We start from the raw sequence: 20,100 nt of genomic DNA, 5'->3' as shown, positions 1-20,100 counted from the left end.
GTGAGACAACAGGCTCAACTGTACAGTGATAGCTGCTTCAATTTCACAACAGATTTCCTAACATCAGACTCCTTTGCATTCTGGGAATAAATTCCATCTAGTCATAATGTTTTATTCGCTTAAATGTATTATTGGATTCTGTTTGCTAATATTTTATTCATGATTTTTTCATTTATGCAGTAGCCGTGCCGCTGTCTCAACATTAGGCTGCCTTGAAATTTCTTCTGCCAGATTAATTAATCTGCCGCCTTTATTATCAGTCTCAGGCCAAGTCTCTGGAAATGAGCAAAGTACAGACAAATTTTCTGCCAAAGCGTAACACGCATGGGCTGGAGTCCAACAATCAACGCAGTCCTTTCCATCAGAAACCTCCTGGGCATCTATTGATGTGATCTTATAAGGAAGAAGGCTCTGCAGATGTGATTAAATTAAGGGTTGGGTTTTCCAGTTCGCCATTACAACACTGTTTAAATCCTCAGGAGTTACACTGTTATGTTAGAAACTCCTGATGGACTGTGAACTCTTTACCATTCAATCTGTTCAAATTCGGAGATTTCTGAGCCAAACAAAGGTAAACGTCGGCTCTTATCATTAAAGCCTCAGCCTGCCAAATGAGTTAATGAGTTAACTCAGGCAGCCAGGCCAATAGTCTGCCCTTTAGAAGCTGGCAGAGCCAGATGACTGCAGCAACCGAAGCCCCGCTTCGATGCTCGTTAGGCCAGCACGTCCCCAACAGGTCAAAACTGGAAATTCGCTACCCACTCTCCTCCACTGGTCGCGGAGCCCTTCCTGGGTCCCGCCCCTTTCGTTGGCCCCGCCTTCTGCGCGCAGGCGCACCCTCCATGCATTTCTCCGCTCGGCCAATCGCTGGTGACGTTGGAGGGGGTGGGACTTCCGCCTCTGCCTGTGGCGGAGGTCTTTGCAGTGCGGGTCCCGCCCCCTGTCAGGCGCTGGGGCCGGAAGATGGCGGCGGCCGCGGAGCTGAAGCTGCTAGAGAAGTCCCTAGGGCTGAGTAAGGGAAATAAGTACAGCGCTCAGGGCGAGCGACAGGTAAGAAAAGCAGGGGCGGCGCGGAGGGAGAGAAGGAGAGACTTCGGCCCAGCGCGGGAGAAGCGGCCGGCGGGCGGGAGGAGGCGGCTTCCCGGCCCCCCACGTGTCCGGCGGCGGCTGCTGGTGCCCCTCGGGCTTAGCCTGAACTTCACCGCCGGCAAGGTTGTCAGCATCCCACGCAGGGCCAACGAAGCCATTGTGCAGGGCACTCGGCCCTCAGAGAAGCCTGGAGAGCCCGCGCTTGCGTTCGGCGACTGCATGGGACGCAGTCGCTCCTTTCATTCAGTTCTCGCAGCCGGTTTCCGGGAGCTAACGCGGGGTCACCCCACCTCGGGATGCTTGCTTTTTGGCTGGGTGGACAAACACAGCTGTGTTTTAATGCACAGTAGTAAAAAGTGCTACTTTGAAGCGTGGATGGCTGAGAGAACGCCATTGGGGTCTTGGCGCAACCTGAAGGACTCGAGGAGGCTGAGAAAGGGAAAGTTACCAGGTGTGAGACCGACTGGTGAGGTGTATGTATGGCCCCGGTTTCCCAGGGCATTGGAGGACAGTAAAGATCGTTGCTTGCCGTGGAGAGAATGGGTTAGAGTAGAAGAGACTACTTTGGATTTATACATTTTTTGCTGCTTTGAAGTTTTTTCCCAGATGATGTAGGTTTTTGCCTTAACTTTTCCTTTGTTTGACACTGGCTAAAAAAAATTTCTCAGCCATGCGTGGTGGCACACGTCTATAATCCCAGTACTCAGGAGGTGAGGCAGGAGAATCGTTGCCAAGTTCGAGGCCAGCCTGGGCTGCATAGTGAGTTTAAGCCCAGCCTGAACCACTGCGTAGTGAGACCCTGTCTCAAAAACATAAAAACAAATCATATCTCGACAGTAGCACTAGTGTAGCTTTTACACCTAAGTTAACCTGAGGCCTGGAAGATTTAGCGACTTGGCTAAGATCCGGTGATTGGTAGAGTAGACAATGGCTCCAAAGTGGTCTGCTGCTGCTTTTTCCTCAATCCCCATACTGTTCCTTCTCAGCCGCTTCTACCTCGTTTGCCGTATGTTTTATAGGAAACATCGCGGTGACCTGAGTCTTGCCTTCAGAGAGCTTATTGGCTAGTATGGAAAACAGTCAATGCGATTCGTTAAAACACAAGAAATTGTGTACTTAATGGAAGAGTGCATCAGTGAGAAGTGTAGAAGAGGATGTTAAAACCAGATTAAAAAAATAACGGGTTTATGTTCTTCATGAAGGAGCTGGTGTTTAAGGGATTAGGCTTTGAGAGATGTGTAAAATCAATAAATTATTAAAGTTCGGGGCAATAAGTAAATCAGTATTAAGAGTGGTATGATTCAAGGTAAACCCAAAATTACAGTGTGAGGCCCTACTGTGAGGGCTTTGGAGTTCAGAGTGTGGGGTTTCTTCGGTTTTTAATTAGAATATTTTAGTGATGGGCAACTATTAAAGTTTGTTTGTATGTATGGGAAAAAGGATTGTGTACGAATAAAATTTAGCCCTTTTCTGGGTAGACAAGTGATAACAGTAAGCCAGCAATAAGGCATTCTCTGTCACATTGCCATTAATAAAAATTCAGAGCAGTCTAGCAATCCAGCTCAAAGACAAAAATCCATTAAATTACAGTACATCACATTTGAATATTACTTAGGCAGCCATTAAAAGTAACTACTTCGAAGACCATGGGACCCAAAAATTGATGTGAAAATAGTATGTGTACTATAACTAATCACTTGATATTTATGTCCTTTAGGCTGTATAAAGAAAAGAGGGTGGACTTTCAGGCCAATAGTACTTTATTCAAACTCTTACTCTGCCATCACAAACATGGTGGGCTTGGTTCTTTAAAATGAAGATAAGAGGGGCCTAGGATTTAGCTCAGTGGTTTCACCGCCTGCTGCACAAGCACAAGGACCCAAGTTCGATCCCTGGTACCTAAATAAATAAATAAAATAAAATGAAAATAAGATTACTTGCCTTACAAAAAGATGTAAAATGAAGATAATACTTTATTTTAGAAGATTTAAAATGAAAGTGAGACTTTTCCTATCTTAGAAGCTGTAATGATTAAATGAGAAAGTAACAAATTTTTTTGAGTTAACATAGTGTGATTGGGGATAATTTAGTTTTACAATAATTTTCTTTAGAGTAAAAAAATCAGTGACAGTGTGCTGGAGCTTTCTAAGCATGTGTCAGTTTCTCTCCTCAGCACATGAAAGGGTTACACGTTCCTGCGATATGACTCCTTACATTTCTGTGGTGGCATGGCTGCCAGCACCGGAGCATCTGATTATTTCTAACCAATGGGTTATGTGAAGTGACAAACACTACCAGATGAAAACACTTGATTGCTGGTGCACAGGACTGCGGTAGTCCCCTGCTGTGATGATTATAGAAACACTTGCCAAAAGGAGGATGAAGCTGTGATTGCTGGGTTACCACTCCAACAATCCCCCCAGACCTTTGCATAAGTAAGAAGTACACCTGGATTGTACTAAGCCATAAGCCACTAAGAGTTTAGATTTTAGTACTGCTGCTGCATGATTTGAAGGCATAAGTAATCTTGATTGAAATTTATTAGAATTTCCATTTTCTCACATTACCATTTTTTGCAGTGTTATTAACTGCTTTTTTATTCTTTTTTTTTTTTTGATACCGGAGATCGAACTGGGGTCCTTGCGCTTGCACAGCAGGCAGCAAAACCACTGAGCTAAATCCCCAGCCCATAACTACTATTTGCTTTACTTGTCTGTAACTTAATATCTTAGAGTAAAATCCTAGAATAGTTGGATTAAAAAAACAGTTGAACAATTTTGTGATTACTTAGAAGTTACAGGCACATTGGTCTTTGTTTTTTACATTTATCTGAAGAGGTTTTTTTCTTTTCTTTTAAAGATTCCAGTTCTTCAGACAAACAGTGGCCCAAGTCTAACAGGATTGACAACAATAGCAACTCATCTAGTCAAGCAAGCCAACAAGGAACATTTGTTGGGAAACACTGCAGAAGAAAAAGCAATGGTCCAGCAGTGGTTAGAATACCGAGTCACTCAAGTAGACAGACACTCCAATAAAGAAAATAGCCATGCTCTGTTGAAGGTACCGTGACTTTTCTTTCTGCTCTGGGTTGGGAACCACTAAGTGGGACTCTGCCTGTGCCTTCCAACTTTTGGCCTCTCTCCCTCTTCCCTTCTGCCTCAAGGCAGTTTGTACCTGGCGTTTATTACCTCTGCCTGGGGCAGGCTGGACCCTTCTGTCTTCCTTCCCCTCAGATCTCAGCCCAGACACCTCTGCCTCCCATGCTTCCTGCACTGTGTCCCCTCGGCCACATGCAGCACCCTCTGCTTCTCCTTCATAATACTTGACGTAATTATAGTTTTACATGTTCTTTTAAATGTGATACATGGCTGTCTCTTCCCACTTAGCAATTGTGATTCTCTAGATAGAGGAGAAAATGTTTTCTCAGAGGCAGGAAAAATCAGTCTTTGAAGGTTGTAATTTAAACCAGATTAATCTGAGAAATCCTGACTTTTCTTCTCTTGAGGATCTTAAGATTTGTATTTTTGTTCCAAAAGTAGCAAGTTAGAGTAAAAGAGCCTGTTTATGTAAAATATAACCCAAATAGTTGGCTCCAGAGACATCAAGGACAAAAAGCATCCCAAATTGAAATTGTTTTGTTCATTATATAAATAAAGCAGACTTTGAAAAAAATTATAAAAGCATAAAATATGAAGGAATCCTAGAGACCATCTATTTGACCACATAATATTTCCTGATTTTGTTTCCATTGTTATATAATAACATAAATAATATAAATTTATTTTGTTTCCATTATTACCTAATAATATAATATAAACAATAATATAAATTGAGCAAGAATGTTTTTCCTTATTTTGGAAGGAAATTATTTAAACTACGTTCTTAATACTAGAAGCTATCAAGAGAACTGGCAGGAAGCATTTTCATGCACCATTTCTTAAGAGGTCTCTCATGATCAACCATTTATTCTCAGTATCAAAATTGATCACTTCTGGGGATCCTGCCATCCTCCATAATTTGTGTGGCACTATGAGTTTTGGGGTGTCTTCCTTGACCTGCCCTGTTGGCTCATTTGTACCAGTGACATAAGCCCGTGTGTGCTGTGCCAGGTACAGTCCCAAGAGCTGACGAGGCCTTAGACCCAATTTCTGTCTCTACAGAGTTCAGACTAGTGGGGGCGACATGCCGAGAATGGACTGCCAGTGATTTTTGGCTGTATGAGCACAGAAGAGGAAAGGGTTGGTTTTTTTTGCTATGGTGCTATTTCAAGACAGCATTGTGTATTTTAAAGGCAGTCGGTATTAATTACTGAAAGTTAAGAAATACAAATAAGCAAATAAAAAACATTTTAAACATCTATTCTCGCACCAGTTTAGTCATCAAATTATTAAGCCCCCTTTGTATTGTTTCCATTTGTGTTTTCTTTTTATACATACGTGCATGTATTTAAAAGATGGGCATCTTCTGGGCACAGTCATCTATTATGTAACATTCCCATTTGTTTCCTGAGGCTAAATTCCCACAAGGGAAATTGGTAGGCCCAAAGCCATCCCCTTCCTTTGTCCTTCAGAAAAGTGTATTATTACTGTGTATCAGTGTAGGAGATGGCCTCCTCCCCAGTACTAACTCAGGTAGTACCACTTTCTCTTTCACTGGCGTCAATTTCAGCACCAATGCGAGCAAACTAAGATACCATTTCTTTGTTTTTACTTCTTTCTCATAAAAGTATTATTGGTACGGCATTTTTTTATAATGTTTATAAGCCATTTTTATTATTTTAAAATTTACTTGTATGTATCCTTTGTTCATGTTTATGTTGGGCCATATATCTTTTCATTATTTATTTTTAAATCTCTTGCTCTTAGGGTATTTAAGAAGGAGCTTAATTCTCATTTGCCAAAATTCTACCCTGCTGTAAAAGCCACAATTCTAAGATTGGGTTCCTCATAAGTAAGGCAGTGTGTAATTTCAAAAAAGGCATTACAAAACTAACATTTATTGAGTGTAGGTGGAAGGTATATAATTATTTATTGTACTGCTTTTTCAATTTTTCTGTTTTACTAAATATTTACTAAGAATTGGGAAGATAGGAAGAAATGTTTCAACGGATTTGGCAATAGCTTCAGAAAGATTTGTTTAAAAAACAAAGGAGCCAGGTGTAGTGCACAGGCCTGTAATTCCAGCTACTTGGGAAGCTAAAGTGGGAAGACGGCCAAATTTGAGAGCAGCCTGGGCTCTGTCTCAAAGAAGGAAAGGAACATCAAAATAAGTTCTGTCCCATCTTTTGCAGAAGGAGAATATTTTGTAAATCACTAATCAGAAAAATAGTAATCATCGTTTACAAAAACTACATCGTTAGGGCTGGGATTTAGCTCAGTGGTGTTGCTCCTGCCTTGCAAGCACAAGGTCCTGAGTTCAATCCCCAGTACTGCAAAAAAACAAAAAAAAACAAAAACTACATTGTTAAGAGGTTTTGTAAATGAAACATGGATATGGTTTTTATTTTTAGAAGAAATATGCTGTATGAAAGTGTTTCAGAGCTTTACATTCTCTTTTTTTTTTTTTTTTTTTGGTATCCAGGATTGAACTCTGGACCTTGCGCTTGCAAGGCAGGCGATGGAACCACTGAGCTAAATCCCCCAGCCCTACATTCTTAAATTTAAATGAAGACATACTTACTTCTTATTATTGATTCTTTGAAGTTATTTGGAGGAAACCATTTCTATTCAACAGATTACCGTGGAGGTAGCCCTCGCATACCCATGTGCGAGCGTATTCTACCTCTACTATTTTTTTCTTTCATAGCTATCTCCTTATTCGTGTCCACACTCCTTGGTGTCCTCATCTGTACCATCCCCAGAAGTCCATATTCATGAACCATTTTGAAAATTACTGTCTTTAAATGCAAATGTGTATAAACTCAAAAAGATTAAATTTAGTTTAGCAAATACTGATTACTGATCCACTATGTACCAGGCTCTTTGGGATGTCTTGGGGTATAAATGTTTAGGTTCCCCCTAAATTTGTATATTGAAATCCTAACTCTCAAAGTCATGGTTTTGGTAGGGGATCAGGTCCAGAGGGTGGAGCACTCATGAACAGGACTAGGACCCTTCTATCAGAGGCCTCGTACCCCTCACTCCTCCTGCCCTGTGAAAAGACAGCCCTTGTGAACCAGGAAGCAGGAAACAGGAAATGAACCCACAGGCATTGCATCTTCCAGAACCTTGATCTTGGACTTCCAGAATAGTCTTTTGAGCAGCCTCTGAGAATACCTAATAATAGTTCATGTAAGTTATTTATAAAACCTGCCTTTAAGGGTATAAGACTCTGTTGTCTCTTTTAAATTGAATGTAATTTAATAAAAATTATTAATTTTGAGAGATGCCAAATATATTCATACAATACAGTATATATTTTTCCCTCTAAGGAAACTATTTATACTGGTCTGCCAGATAATACTTCTAGTTTAAGATAAGACATTTTCAGAATTTTATTTTTTAACACATGCTTCTTTTTTCTTTCAAATGAGCCTATTAGCTATGTAGAGAGCTAGTTGGCTGTTTGGAGTGGGTTGGTGATTTTGTTTTGGGGGGTTTTATTTGTTTTTTGGAATATTTTGGTAATTTAAAACAAATTTTTTCATATATATTAAAATAATTTAAAAATTGGTGGCCATTGTGTAGACATCTAATAACAAAAACTTTCTATGCCTTTAGATGATATTTAAAACTGGAGCCTTGGGGGCCGGGGAATTAGCTCAATGGTTTTGCCGCCTGCTGCGTAAGCACAAGGACCCGAGTTCGATCCCCGGTACCAAAAGGAAAAAAAAAAACTGGAGCCTTGGAGGAATTGTGAAAATTGGATATCCACATGCAAATGAATGAAGTTGGTCCTTTACCTGACACTATATATAAAAATTAACTCAAGGGATCAAAAACCTAGATATAAGATCAAAAACTATAAAATTGTTAGAAATCTTTGTGTCATTTGAGTTAGCAGTGATTTCTTCATTTGATGTTAAAAGCACAGATGACAAAAATAAAAATAGATGTATTATGCTATGTAAAAATTTAAAATTTCCATACGTCAAATGACACAGCTGCACTAGGGTATAGCTCAGTGTTGATTGCTTGCCTAGCATCTGCAAGCTCTAGGGCCAATCTTTAGCACCACGGTCAATCAGTCAATGAAATAAGCAGACTAAAAAAGCTACTCATGAAATGAAACAAAATATTTGCAAGTCATATCTGATAAGGTGTGAATATTCAGATTTTAAAATTCTACAACTCAACAAAAAACTAATGATCTGATTTTTAAATGAGCAAAAGACTTGAGTAAATATTTTTTCAAAGAAGGTATACAAATTGCTGACAAGCTTATGAAAAATGCTTCCTGAAATTACTAATCATTAGGGAAATGCAAGTCAAACTCTCCATGAGATATCACCTCAAATTCATTGGGATGGCTACCGCCCAAAACCAAATAATAACAACCCTTTGTTAATCATAGTGCACCATTGGCAGCAATATAAACTGATACAACTGCTGTGAAAATAAGGGTGCACTTCCCCAAGACATTGATAGAGTCACCATGTGACCCAACAACTCCACTTGTTGGTGTACACCCAGAAGAACTCAAAGCATGTCCTGGAAGAGATACTTAGACATTATTCACAACAGCCAGGGTCTGGGGACAGCCCATGTGTCTACTGACAAATTAATGGATAAACAAAATATAGTGTATACATATAGTGTGACATAATTTAGATTTTAAAAGGGAGGAAACTATGACATGTTACAACACAGATGAACTCTGGCGTGTACTAAGTGAAGCAAGCCAATCACAAGTACAAATACTCTATGATTCCACTTAGGTATCTAGAGTAATCAAATTCATAGAAACAGTAGAATAGTGATTGCCAGTCCCTAAGTGAAGGAGAAATGGAGAATTGTTGCTTAATGGCCATAGAGTTTTAGCTTTGCAAGATAAAAATGTTCTGAAGATTGTTTGTACAACAAGGTGAATATCCTTAACTCTTTTTTTTGGTACCGGGGATCAAACTCGAGACCTTGCACTTCCAAGGTAGGCACAGGAACCACTGAGCTAAATCCCCAGCCCAAATATCCTTAATTCTTACTAAACTATATACTTAAAAAATGATTAAGGTGGTAGATTTAATGTCACGTGTTTTGTACCCAATTAAGTTCTTCAAAGTACATACAAAAATTGCAAAAACCAATAGCTTAGAATTCTTTGAATAGAAATAGTTAACAAGTCTTCTATATTTTAACGGAAAAAAATCTAACATGAACATGATGTATGCAATGTTATAAACTGAACTCTTTGAAATGATTGTGGATGGCATTTTGAATATCATTTTCTAATGTTTCTTTATTGCTTTAAAATGTAAGTAATAATATTTACTCTGATTTTGTTTTGTTTCTGTGGTACTAGGGATTGAATGAAAGGCCTTTGCTCTGAGCTGCATCCTTCGCCCTTTTATTTTGAGATAGAAGCTTGCTAAGTTCCCTGGGCTGGGCTTGAACTTATGATCCTCCTGCCTCAACCTGCCTAAACCTGCTAGGATTACAGGCATAGCCACTGTACCCAGCCTGTTCTGGGTTTTTTTTTTTTTTTTTTTTAATGACATGATTGGCATGCAAGTTGTGATTTTAAGTGAAACTTTTTCTATTAATCTCAAAGATTAACTTTATTAAGTTAAATGTTAGTGTTGTATTTTCTTTCTTGTCTTCTAAATGTTTTTAGTTATATGGTATTGTGCTTTGTGCTTTTTAAATTAATATTTTATTTTTTTCTAGGATCTTAATTCATATCTTGAAGATAAAGTCTACCTTACGGGATATAACTTTACCTTAGCAGATATTCTGTTATACTATGGACTTCATCGCTTTATAGTGAGTATTCAAATAGTTTTTGCTTTTTTTTCCTGTCATGTTCAGAATGATTTTTTTTATTTTTCTTGAATTTAAATCAAATTTGCATTTTCAACTTATATAAAAATGAAAGGAGTCATTTTTAGATAAGATGCTTTGTGCAAAAATTCCTTCCATGTATCCACGTAACATAGCTGCTTCCAGTTTCTTGACCTACTTGATTTTCAACCTTCTCTTCTGCTTTTCTTTCAAAATTATTTCTCCACCCACCCTATGGGCATGATCATCTTCATCCCACTCCACCTCTGGATCTTAATTCTAGTGCCCCATCTTCCATGCACCCTCATATCCTACCTCTTTTAATGTCTTAATTCCTAATCCTACCTGGTATAATTTGTCTCTTCTTTTTCCAAAACTGTGTGCAGTACTTCTCTTCCCACCCAACTTAGATTTCCTTCTGCCTGATTTCAGCTACAAGAGCATCTATAGCTCCTTTGCTCTGGCCTGCAGTCACAACTCTTTCCCCGTAAATCCTCAGCATTTGGCAAGTCCAAATAAATGTCTTCATTTCTGTATCCAAACTGAGCTGTGTTTGAGAAATCACAAAACTATTAATGGTTGCCAGGAGAAAGTTGTACTGTCTAATTACAGCTGGGTTGGCATACAAGTAGGCTCTTTCCTTGTCCTTGGGACACTTCCAGACCTTTATCACTTTCCAGGCCTGTCCCTCATCCTCCCTTTTGTCTTCAGTCCTTGCCTCAGAGCCTCCTCCCTTTGACTAGGAATGGAGGTTGTCTGTTAGAATCCCTCATCTGCCAGCCGTCCTGCTTACACATCCTTATTCAACTTGTCTGCTTTTTCTGGCCACAAGGGATTGTCTTGGTTTTTTCCAGACTAATCTATCTGTCCTCTTAACTCTCCTTCAGCTACTACCTCCTTTTTAAAAATTGTCCCTCGTGTAAAATTTCTTTTCAAACAAGTAGAATGCACTCACTGTGTTCTTGGTACTCTTCTTCATGCTGTATAAACGGTCACTTACTTAATCCTTGTAACAGGCCTAGGAAGGAGGCACTGTTCTCGTGAGCCCTCGTCAACCCTGTGTTACCAATGAGATGAGGTGTGGGGAGCTCAGCTGTCTTCTTTGAGGGCCCTCAAATACTTGGCAGAAGCAGGTTGGCTCCAGAGTTTGTGCTTCTTTCTTCAACCCCTCAGCACCCCAACATTTGTATCTCCCCTGTGGAAGAATGAAACCCATGGATTTTTTGTGTTCTGCATCTCATCCACCCAGTTGGTCTGGTCCTGATTTCCACCTCCTGGATGCCTTTCACACGTGACTCTTTCCGTGATCCCTGACGACATTGCCCCTGCCACCAGTCTCATCTCTGAGCCAGATAAAGAAGATTTTAATGTTAGGGAATGTCAGAGATGACAGTGGTGCCACTGAAGCAATCTTTCATGTGACCATGGATTTTTCCTCCCCGACTGACTCAGTAGTTCCTCTTCCCTGCAGAGTGAAATGTCACCACATGAAGGACCCTTCTGTCTCCTGCCTCTCGTGCTAGCTTTGATTCTGCCATTGTGTTCTATCCTTAACGTAGTCCCTGTCTGCTGACCACTGGGCTCTTCCTACTCTGTCCTTGCACTGCTCTTGTCTTTTGCAGCCTGGTCCTAGCCCTTACTTCCTCCCGGGTTCACTTACGTTTCTTTAGGTGTCTCAGCACCAGCACTGATTCCTGGGTAAAAGCCTCTCAGCTTCCTGAATCACACTGACAAGCTCTTTCCCATTTCTTTTTCTATCTTCCCACTTTGAAAATCTGTGATAAGCCCCTTGAATCAAAGATCATATTCATAGCACTACCATCTGACACTCTTGGCACATTTATAGTTAGCCCTCCAGAAACATACAATAAATTTACTTCTATATACTTTTCAAGGAGTTTTACATTTATTTCATTGTATCTCATAACTGAAGGAGATAGGATTAGTGTTATTATTTTCCTTTTATAGAGAAAGAAACAAATGCTTAGAAATGTTGAGTGATTTTTTTTAATGAAAAAATAAAGCAAAAAGGCAAGTAATTTATACAAAGGCACAGAGCTCAGCTTTTGAAAGGACCAAGACAAACCAGATATTCTGACTCAAGTGACTTAGTATGTGAGGGAGCCTTTGTGAGCTGTTAGAAACCATCATAATGCATGATTCAGTTACATTCAGCCCTCCGCATCTGCAGCTCCCACATCTGCAGGGTCAACCAAATCCACATTGAAAATGCTAAAAACTGATAAAGAAGATTGCGTCTGTACTGAACATATGGATATTATTTTCTTCTATTATTCTTTGAACAGTATAGTATAACAAGTATTTTACATGGTATCTATCATGTATTATTAGGCGTTATAAGTAATCCAGAGATAAAGTACACAGGAAGAAGTGTGTAGGTTGTGTGAAAATACTATTCCATTTTATGTAAGAGACTTAAGCATCTGGATTTTGGTATCCACAGGGCATTCTGTAACCCATATCCCACAAGTACCACCACTGTGTTCTTAGTCCTGCCACTCACTATAATCTCTTAATTTGGAGTTACTTGACTTTAATTAAGAATTATTCCTCAAACATCCCTAAGTGATTGTGTTAAGATCTATATCATTATATCATAATGGCCTAATTTGACTTAGTATAAAACTGTTCATATTGTAAGTTTCAAGTTATTTATTGAGAGCCTGCTATATTTGCCCATTATGCTAGACTTGACAAGGACATAAAAGAAGTATAAAATAATATTTTCAAAGAACTGTTAATTTCATTGAGGAAATGACTTATTACATGAAAACAATGAATTAGAGAAAATGAAATATAGTGCTAATTTCTGATTAGAGTGTAATTTGATCATTTAATGAGGGAAGTAAAGTAGAATGAAGAATCATGAAAAATATCTGCAACATTTGAACAGCCTTGGCTACCCAAGGGAATTCTCATTAGTTTAAAAATCTTCCAAGTGTAACTATAAGTGCTGCTTATAAATAGAATGGTCATATGAATTCTCATCTAAAACAGTACTCTTGACTATCAAAAGAGGCCTATTGATCACTATGCTGGGATCAAGAAGGAATAGGCCTTGTATTAAACAAAAGTAGGAGACCAGGGCGGATCATATCAAATTTCTCTTTGCCCCCACCCCTGCCCCCAGTGCTTAGCACAATGACTTGGCCAGCTACATGCTATCGAGAGTAGAAATACATAACAACATTCTGTACCTGCTCATGGTTTTACATCTATAGTGAAAATGCCATTTTATTGGGTTTTTTTGTTGTTGTTACCAGGGATCGAACTCCCGTCCTTGCGCCTGCACAGCAGGCAGCGAAACCACTGAGCTAAATCCCCGGTGAAAATGCCATTTTAGTAATGTTCATCAATGCAATTAAATCAAAGTAATTTTATATAAATGTAAAGAGAGTTTAATTGCAGCTGAAAATCAGTGATCACATCAGCCTCTTTTTATTCCATTCTAGGTTCAGTATATTTTAGTAGCTTTTTCACTTTAGAATGGTGACGTGGCACAGCTTACCTCATTTCAAAACAAAAAAAGCCTCCAAGGTAAAGAGGATTAGCTGCTAAGGTGTCTTAAGTGTTTCTCTCCTGGTGGCAGACCAACAGGTTTCGGCTTGGGGGAGTCCATAATTGACCTGCAAGATTATGTTGCTGTGATCATGGCTGCCTTACAGAGGGGTTCGCCAACAGTTTGGATCTGAAACAACAACAATCTTGTTGGCTTTTTTAAAATGTATTTATCTGTGGCACATGGGGTATTACTTAACTTTTTAAAACAGTATCAGGAGAAATGCACAGCGACCACCAGCAGGCAGTGAATGTCTCTCAGGACTCCCAAGGTCTGTCTTCCTATAGCATCAGGCTGTCATTATGAATGACAGCGTTTCTCCTATCTAATTAAAAAAGATGATCATGAAGTGCAACTCTTGCAAACCAAGTGTACATTTATGTTTTCCTCTTGAATGGCTTGTGCAGGTCCTGTGATAGGAAATACTCTTAAAAGGAGGGAGTTTGTGTGGCATTTCTTTGCCAGCAGAGTGAAGACTGTCATAATCCCTTAACACAGGACAGTCCAGCCCCAGCTGTAGAGTTGTTTAATTATGAGTCTAGGTGCCCTGGGGGACATTTAGTTTGTGGGCAGGCAGGTTAGAAGAGTTTCCTTCCATCTTGCATGTTAAAATTAGTTACCTTAATAATATTTAACTATCCATATATTTATATTTCCCATTTTGGGAAATGTATATCCTCTTTATAGTGATTAGGATATTATAATTAAATATATGGTTATCTTTTTCAAAACAACACTGAGTGGAATATACCCAGATAACTCTGCTGACCATTCCTGTGCTCATACCATGAGTCAAAGCATCTCTTTCTCCCTGGTCAAAGTAGAGGCAAAGTACTCCGATGTAAAGACCTTAAGGAACAGGCCTGACAAACTAAAACCTGTACAGTGACAGGATTGCATTGTGGTATGAAATGACATCCGTGTTAAGCTAGGAATAAATATACACAGGTGAGGAACAAAATGATTGCTAGGTATTACATTCAGTTTGGAGACACCACATCTAGATGGACCATCTGCTCACATTCATCAGGGTCCTTGTTTGGTTTAGCAGTATATTTATTTGTAACTTCTTTCACTTAGTTCACATTAAATATTTGAAATGTAATCAGCAGAATTACAAGGAACCTTCAAGCCCTCAGTAATCCCACTGTGTTTTATTTCATTGTGAGCCCAGTTCTAGTTGTGGCTGAGCTATTCTGAGATCTGGTCTGTCTTAATTTAATTCCTTTGAGAAATGTTATGTTGTGCTTCCTTTGTTACAGTGCCTGTTAGTGTAGCTGTTGGTTGTAATATCAGTGACTCACTGCTTGCTTGGAGTGATTTCACTAGTAGATAGTAGTCCCTGTGAACAGACTGTTACTTGAGATTATTAAAACCCTTTGTAATTTTCTGTGCTGCTTGACTGTATGATTGTTATCAGATGAAATACATTTGTTCTCAAGTTTGGAGCTCCACAGGAGTGTGTGGTTCTTTTAGAAGGAAAGGAAAAGTAAGAGGAATAGCTGGAAAACCATAAAGAGTGTCCCCAAAAGCAGCCTGGTGCCAGTTGAAGGGTAGCAAGCCAGCACTGTACACTGTGCACACTGGGCTGAAAGGGGTCGCTTAAGGTGTTTTTCACATGTCTTCATGGAAAATGAGTGATTCAGAATATTATCTGTTTGGCTTTAAGGTTCAAAGTAATTACAGAGTACCAATATAGACCAAAAGAAATGCTTAGGGGAAAAGCCAGGGAGCACTACAGGCACACTGGCACACAGGCCAGAAACAAGCAGGACGTGGCAACTAGAACAATTACATTGCTCTTCCTGTTGTAAGAAAGGAAAAAATGTATTAGCCAACGAGAAAGGGATGATGGAAAACCAATATTAAATAGTCCAAGGGACTCCATTAAAAATACTTTTTAAAATGGTAGATTTGATGTGGGGACTATCTGTGGTGTTTTTTTTGTTTACAGTAACTTCATATGTAAAATGTCTACAAAAAGAAGTGCTTGAGGTAACAAATTGAGGTCGGTCATAATTTTCTGACTCAAAGGGCTAAATTCAGAAGGTTAGGCCATAAAAGGAGGTTAAAGTGGTAACCTGATCCTTTCAGAAAAGCTCAGTGTATTTCTGGCAAATTTTTCTAAGGGATGTTGATGAAGTTTACATTCCTGAAAGTAGATCAACTAGAAACATTGCGTGGTGGATCTTCTAGTTAAAAATGTCGAGTAGGGCCAGGGATTTAGCTCAGTGGTGCTGCTGCCTGCCCCACAAGCGCAAGGACCCGAGTTCTATCTCCGGTAACAAAACAAAACAAAAATGGCTGGAGTGAGCCCAGGATTTAGCTCAGTGGCGTCTCGCCTGCTTCAAAAGCTCAAGGTTCTGAGTTTGGTCCACAGTACTGAGAGAGACAAAAATGGCTAGAGTGAATTAGAATATTTTAGAAATTTTAGGAACTTTTGAAATAAAAAAAATATTTTGTACTTTGTTGATTTATAGTCCTTACATTAGAGGGTCCAAATGTGAAATTTTCTAAGTTGGAGACTATTTCGCTTTGTGTTGTATATTGTCATTAGTGTTTTAAGTAATAGGCCCGGTAGCAACATATGCTAGTCCTGTGTTAACAAATGCTGTTCTGAAATATAAATATTAAATATGTATTTCCCTTTTTACCTCGTTCAAAATCTGAGTGTACAGATTCAGCATAGATCAAACAATAATTAGTCTTCTGTGTATTTTACTTTATTCTGAAAATAATGTCCCACAAAATGGCTAAATGGAGACAGCTCTGAAAGGACTAAAATTATCTGAAGTCAGATTAGAATCATGTATTTCAGCAGCTGATACAAAATCAAGTTAGAATAGAAATTATTGTTACATCTAATTGCTTCAACTGTCAGCAAAGAGGTTTGCTAAAGTTTGTTTTTTGGTTTTTGGGTTTTTTTGGTGCTAAGGATTGACTAAATCATTCATCTTTCATAAGAAAACTTATCTCTATTTCCCATTAGATCCAGATTTGCAGGTTCGTTGTCTACTAATTGCACTTTTTATTTATTTACTTATTTTACAGTGCTGGGGATTAAACCCAGGGCCTTGAGCATGCCAGGCACACGCTCTGCCAATGAGCCCCACACACTATCTCTAAGCTTTGTAAAAATCTTACATTTTGGGGGATTGGAGGTATATACAGCTCAGTAGGTAGAGCACTTGCCTGGAATTCTCAAGGCCGTCAGTTCAATCTCCAGCATTTAAAAAATCCTTCATTTTCTTTTGAAATCCTTGGTGAAATTTACTGTGGTTAAGAATTAGAAAAAGAACAAAAGATTAGCTCTTTTACAAAGTATTTTTCAGAATATTTTGAAACACGAACTAATAACTTCGATAAACAATTCCTTAGTGCCTCCTATTTAAATGCAACAGTCAGGTGCTCCTCTTATTTTAAACCTAACAATTAGGAATATGTGAAACCACGAATTCTCTTAGTAAATTAGCTTTTACATTTAAGAAAGACCTTCTTGGGCCGGGGATCTAGCTCAGTGGTTCCGCTGCCTGTCTTAACAAGCACAAGGACCCGAGTTCGATCTCCAGTACCAAAGAAAAAAGACCTTCTTGACCAGTCTTTGTGACAAATATGTCAGTTTGTCTCTATGTCATAGACTCACTATTATATTTGTAGGTGACACAGTGATAGTAACATCTTCCTGATAACTACACAATTTTATCCCCCCCTCAGCCAAGATGAATATATTTTTAAATTTTACTGTTAAGCTTGTACGCAGGGCTTCTGTGTGTGTTACTAAAACCTGGAATTTATATTTTTATGTAAAAGTCACTAACAATATAAACTGAGCCAGCAAAAAATATAGACATTTTTTGAGAAAACACTGTCTATCTTTTTATTGTTAATATTATATTGCAGACTAAAGTAACTTGTCCTTCACTTTTGTTAGTCCAGTAACTTAGCAGCATGCTTGCCTGCAGGCACAAGTATATCAAGTATATGTTAGATTCTTTTTTTTTTTTTTTTTGTACCAGGGATCGAACTCGGGTCTTGTACCTGCACAGCAGGTGGCGAAGCCACTGAGCTAAATCCCCGGCCCAAGCATATGTTAGATTCTTAAAAGCCACAAGGCATCCAGCTCACCAAGTGTCTCCAAACAAGCCAAGTACTGATGGGCTTGAACCGTGCATGGGGTGACTAAGTTTTGGGGTTTGGTTTTTTCCCTTTGTATTATAGAAATTTGCAATGTCTATTAAATGTTGAATTAATAACAGGAAGAACCACTCCCTGCTGGCTTTCTCTTTAGCTGGTAATGCCTAAAAGTTCAAAAATTTGTCTTAGAGAAAAGTCTTAGAGTCACCTACTTTGGAATTTGAGCCCAGTAGAATGGTAGGCACCGACGATCTTGATTTTCTCTCTCTGTAACCAGATCTCTGGGCATTCTTGCACCTTGATAACGAATGATGTGAATTGCTGTGTCTACTAAGAGTGCAGCTTTATTGGAAACAGAATTTAGAAGGTGTTCCTGGGTATTTACTCAGCCTTCTTCATCTGAGTCTGTCACTGAGAAAGAGACCTTCCTGTACTGAGTAATAATCACTTGAAACTTAATGGGTCACTGTCTTCTTGAGGTTTTCCCTCAGAGTTCAGTAGAAAGATGGCAGTCATCAGCATATAGCCCAGCCGTTTAGAGCTGTGTGTGTGTGTGTGAGTGTGTGTGTGTGTGTGTGTACATACATATTTTTCCCCCTTAGGTGCTCCCTTGTTTAGTATGTCAGATGCCAGTAAATCTTTCCCTTTTTGCTAAAAAAAAAACAAAACAAAACAGAAAGAGAACCATACCCTAGTCTTTTGGAAGCTACTCTCTTCCCTTCTCCCATCTTCTTTTCTTTTGACAAGCTTTTTTTTTTTTTTGGTACGGGGGATCGAACTCAGGTCCTTGAGCTTCTGGGGCAGGTGGCTGAACCACTGAGCTAAATCCCCAGCCCATCTTTTCTAATAAAATGAAAAACTTTGCATCTGCAAATCCTGGATTAATGTAAATTTTGCATTTGTGGAAAACTTGGTAATTCCCTGGAAAACACATCTAGTTTAAAACTGAACATAAGTGCATTAAACAACTACATAGTGCTCCCAAGTGTCTGAAATTTTTATTCAAATATATTGGCTTTTGAGAACTGTTGGGGTTTTTTTTTCAATTTCTATCAAATGTAGTTGTGCTTATGGAATGTTTATATTATGTGTGTGTGTGTTTTTAATCTCTACTTAGGTTGATCTGACAGTCCAAGAAAAGGAGAAATATCTCAATGTGTCTCGCTGGTTTTGTCACATTCAGCACTATCCAGGCATCAGGCAACATCTGTCTAGTGTTGTCTTCATCAAGAACAGACTGTATTCCAACTCCCACTAGAAGTTACCGATGCCCTGCAGTACAGAAGCGTGATTAAAACTATTTAAATGGAAAGTGTATTCTTTACACAGGACTAACATAAATTGATATGCAGTCATTGTGTATTTGTTGGAGCTGATAGAATTTTTAAAAGTGTAAACTAATGTCTGAATGTCTTATTTGCTCATTAGTTGAAGTCTTGCACTTTTTTGTGTAAAACCTTGACTGCTATCAAAAAAAGTTGATCAGGCTATAAACTACCTTGTTTTTACAGGTGAATTTATTTTAATAAAGGTTGCAAATCAGTGGCTTAATCCTAAAATAAATTTAGGTCATCCTGTGAATGGTTGACTCATTTGGCTATTTAACTTTTTTCATATTTTAAAATTTATTTTCCTCTCACAGATATTTACAGTAGTTTATTAAAAACTGATAAATTATGCCAGTGATACAGAAAGGAAGACAGCTGTATTTGTTTTCAGATGTTTATGTGAGCTAGTAAGTGTGGTTTATTTAAAAAAAAAAGACAAAACTTTTTTGTTTGTTTCTTTCCTGTATTCCGTATCCATCGGGATGAAACTAACTGCTGACTTCCTATGGAGGGGAGGGCAATAAAGTACATTCCTCTTGAGTTAATGATTCTTTTTTGTTGTTGAGTGTATTGGAATATGCAGTGGCTAAAGGAGATGGGAATTCCCACTGTCCCACTAATTTTGAACCTATTATAAACTGAAAGCCGTCTTGGCAGAGGTGCTAAAGCAGATTGTGAAAAACAAAGATACTTTATTAACAGATCTACATATTTTGTAGCTTTTAGTGGTTGAATGAATAGTTAGTTACTAAAAGCCACAGAGCTTCTCTTTCCAAACAGGAAAAGCAGAGTCTTTGGACCCGGTACTGGTTAGTGCTGTCTAATGTTTCGGTGCTGGTGCTGAGCCTAAGCAGTATGCAGAGTTCCCGTAGAAAGAGCTGATACTTAGGAATTATACAGCACTTTGGTTGAGTTCTGTTTTCGTCACTTAACAGCCATTATTGATTTTAAGTGAAGCAGCCTTTTTTTGTTGATCTGTAAAAATCAACAACCTTTATAAATGAACAGGATTAAGAGGCAATATATGTGGAAA

At 38.8% G+C, this 20,100-nt stretch overlaps 1 protein-coding gene across 1 annotated transcript; it reads left to right on the top strand.

The window, feature by feature from the left end:
- The first annotated feature begins 867 nt into the window (after positions 1-867).
- On the top strand, positions 868-19,607 carry Eef1e1 (eukaryotic translation elongation factor 1 epsilon 1). Its single transcript, XM_004847717.3, has 4 exons — positions 868-1,050; positions 3,949-4,149; positions 9,912-10,007; positions 18,857-19,607. Exons 1-4 carry the CDS (start codon positions 964-966, stop codon positions 18,995-18,997), a joined length of 525 nt encoding a protein of 174 aa, XP_004847774.1. The 5' UTR covers positions 868-963; the 3' UTR covers positions 18,998-19,607.
- Positions 19,608-20,100: the final 493 nt, after the last annotated feature.

Source organism: Heterocephalus glaber, unplaced genomic scaffold (genome assembly GCF_053883595.1).
Source record: "Heterocephalus glaber isolate CG9 unplaced genomic scaffold, H.glaber_assembly_v1.0 deba00001472, whole genome shotgun sequence".
Lineage (NCBI taxonomy): Eukaryota > Metazoa > Chordata > Mammalia > Rodentia > Bathyergidae > Heterocephalus > Heterocephalus glaber.
This window is presented reverse-complemented; position numbering and strand designations above follow the sequence as displayed.

Bases quoted from the DNA above. Each gene is read 5' to 3' on its own strand.
- Eef1e1 (XM_004847717.3), top strand. From the start codon at position 964: ATGGCGGCGGCCGCGGAGCTGAAGCTGCTAGAGAAGTCCCTAGGGCTG. The intron at 4,150-9,911 runs GTACCGTGACTT...ATTTTTTTCTAG, and splicing joins ATAGCCATGCTCTGTTGAAG to GATCTTAATTCATATCTTGA. The intron at 10,008-18,856 runs GTGAGTATTCAA...ATCTCTACTTAG, and splicing joins ATGGACTTCATCGCTTTATA to GTTGATCTGACAGTCCAAGA.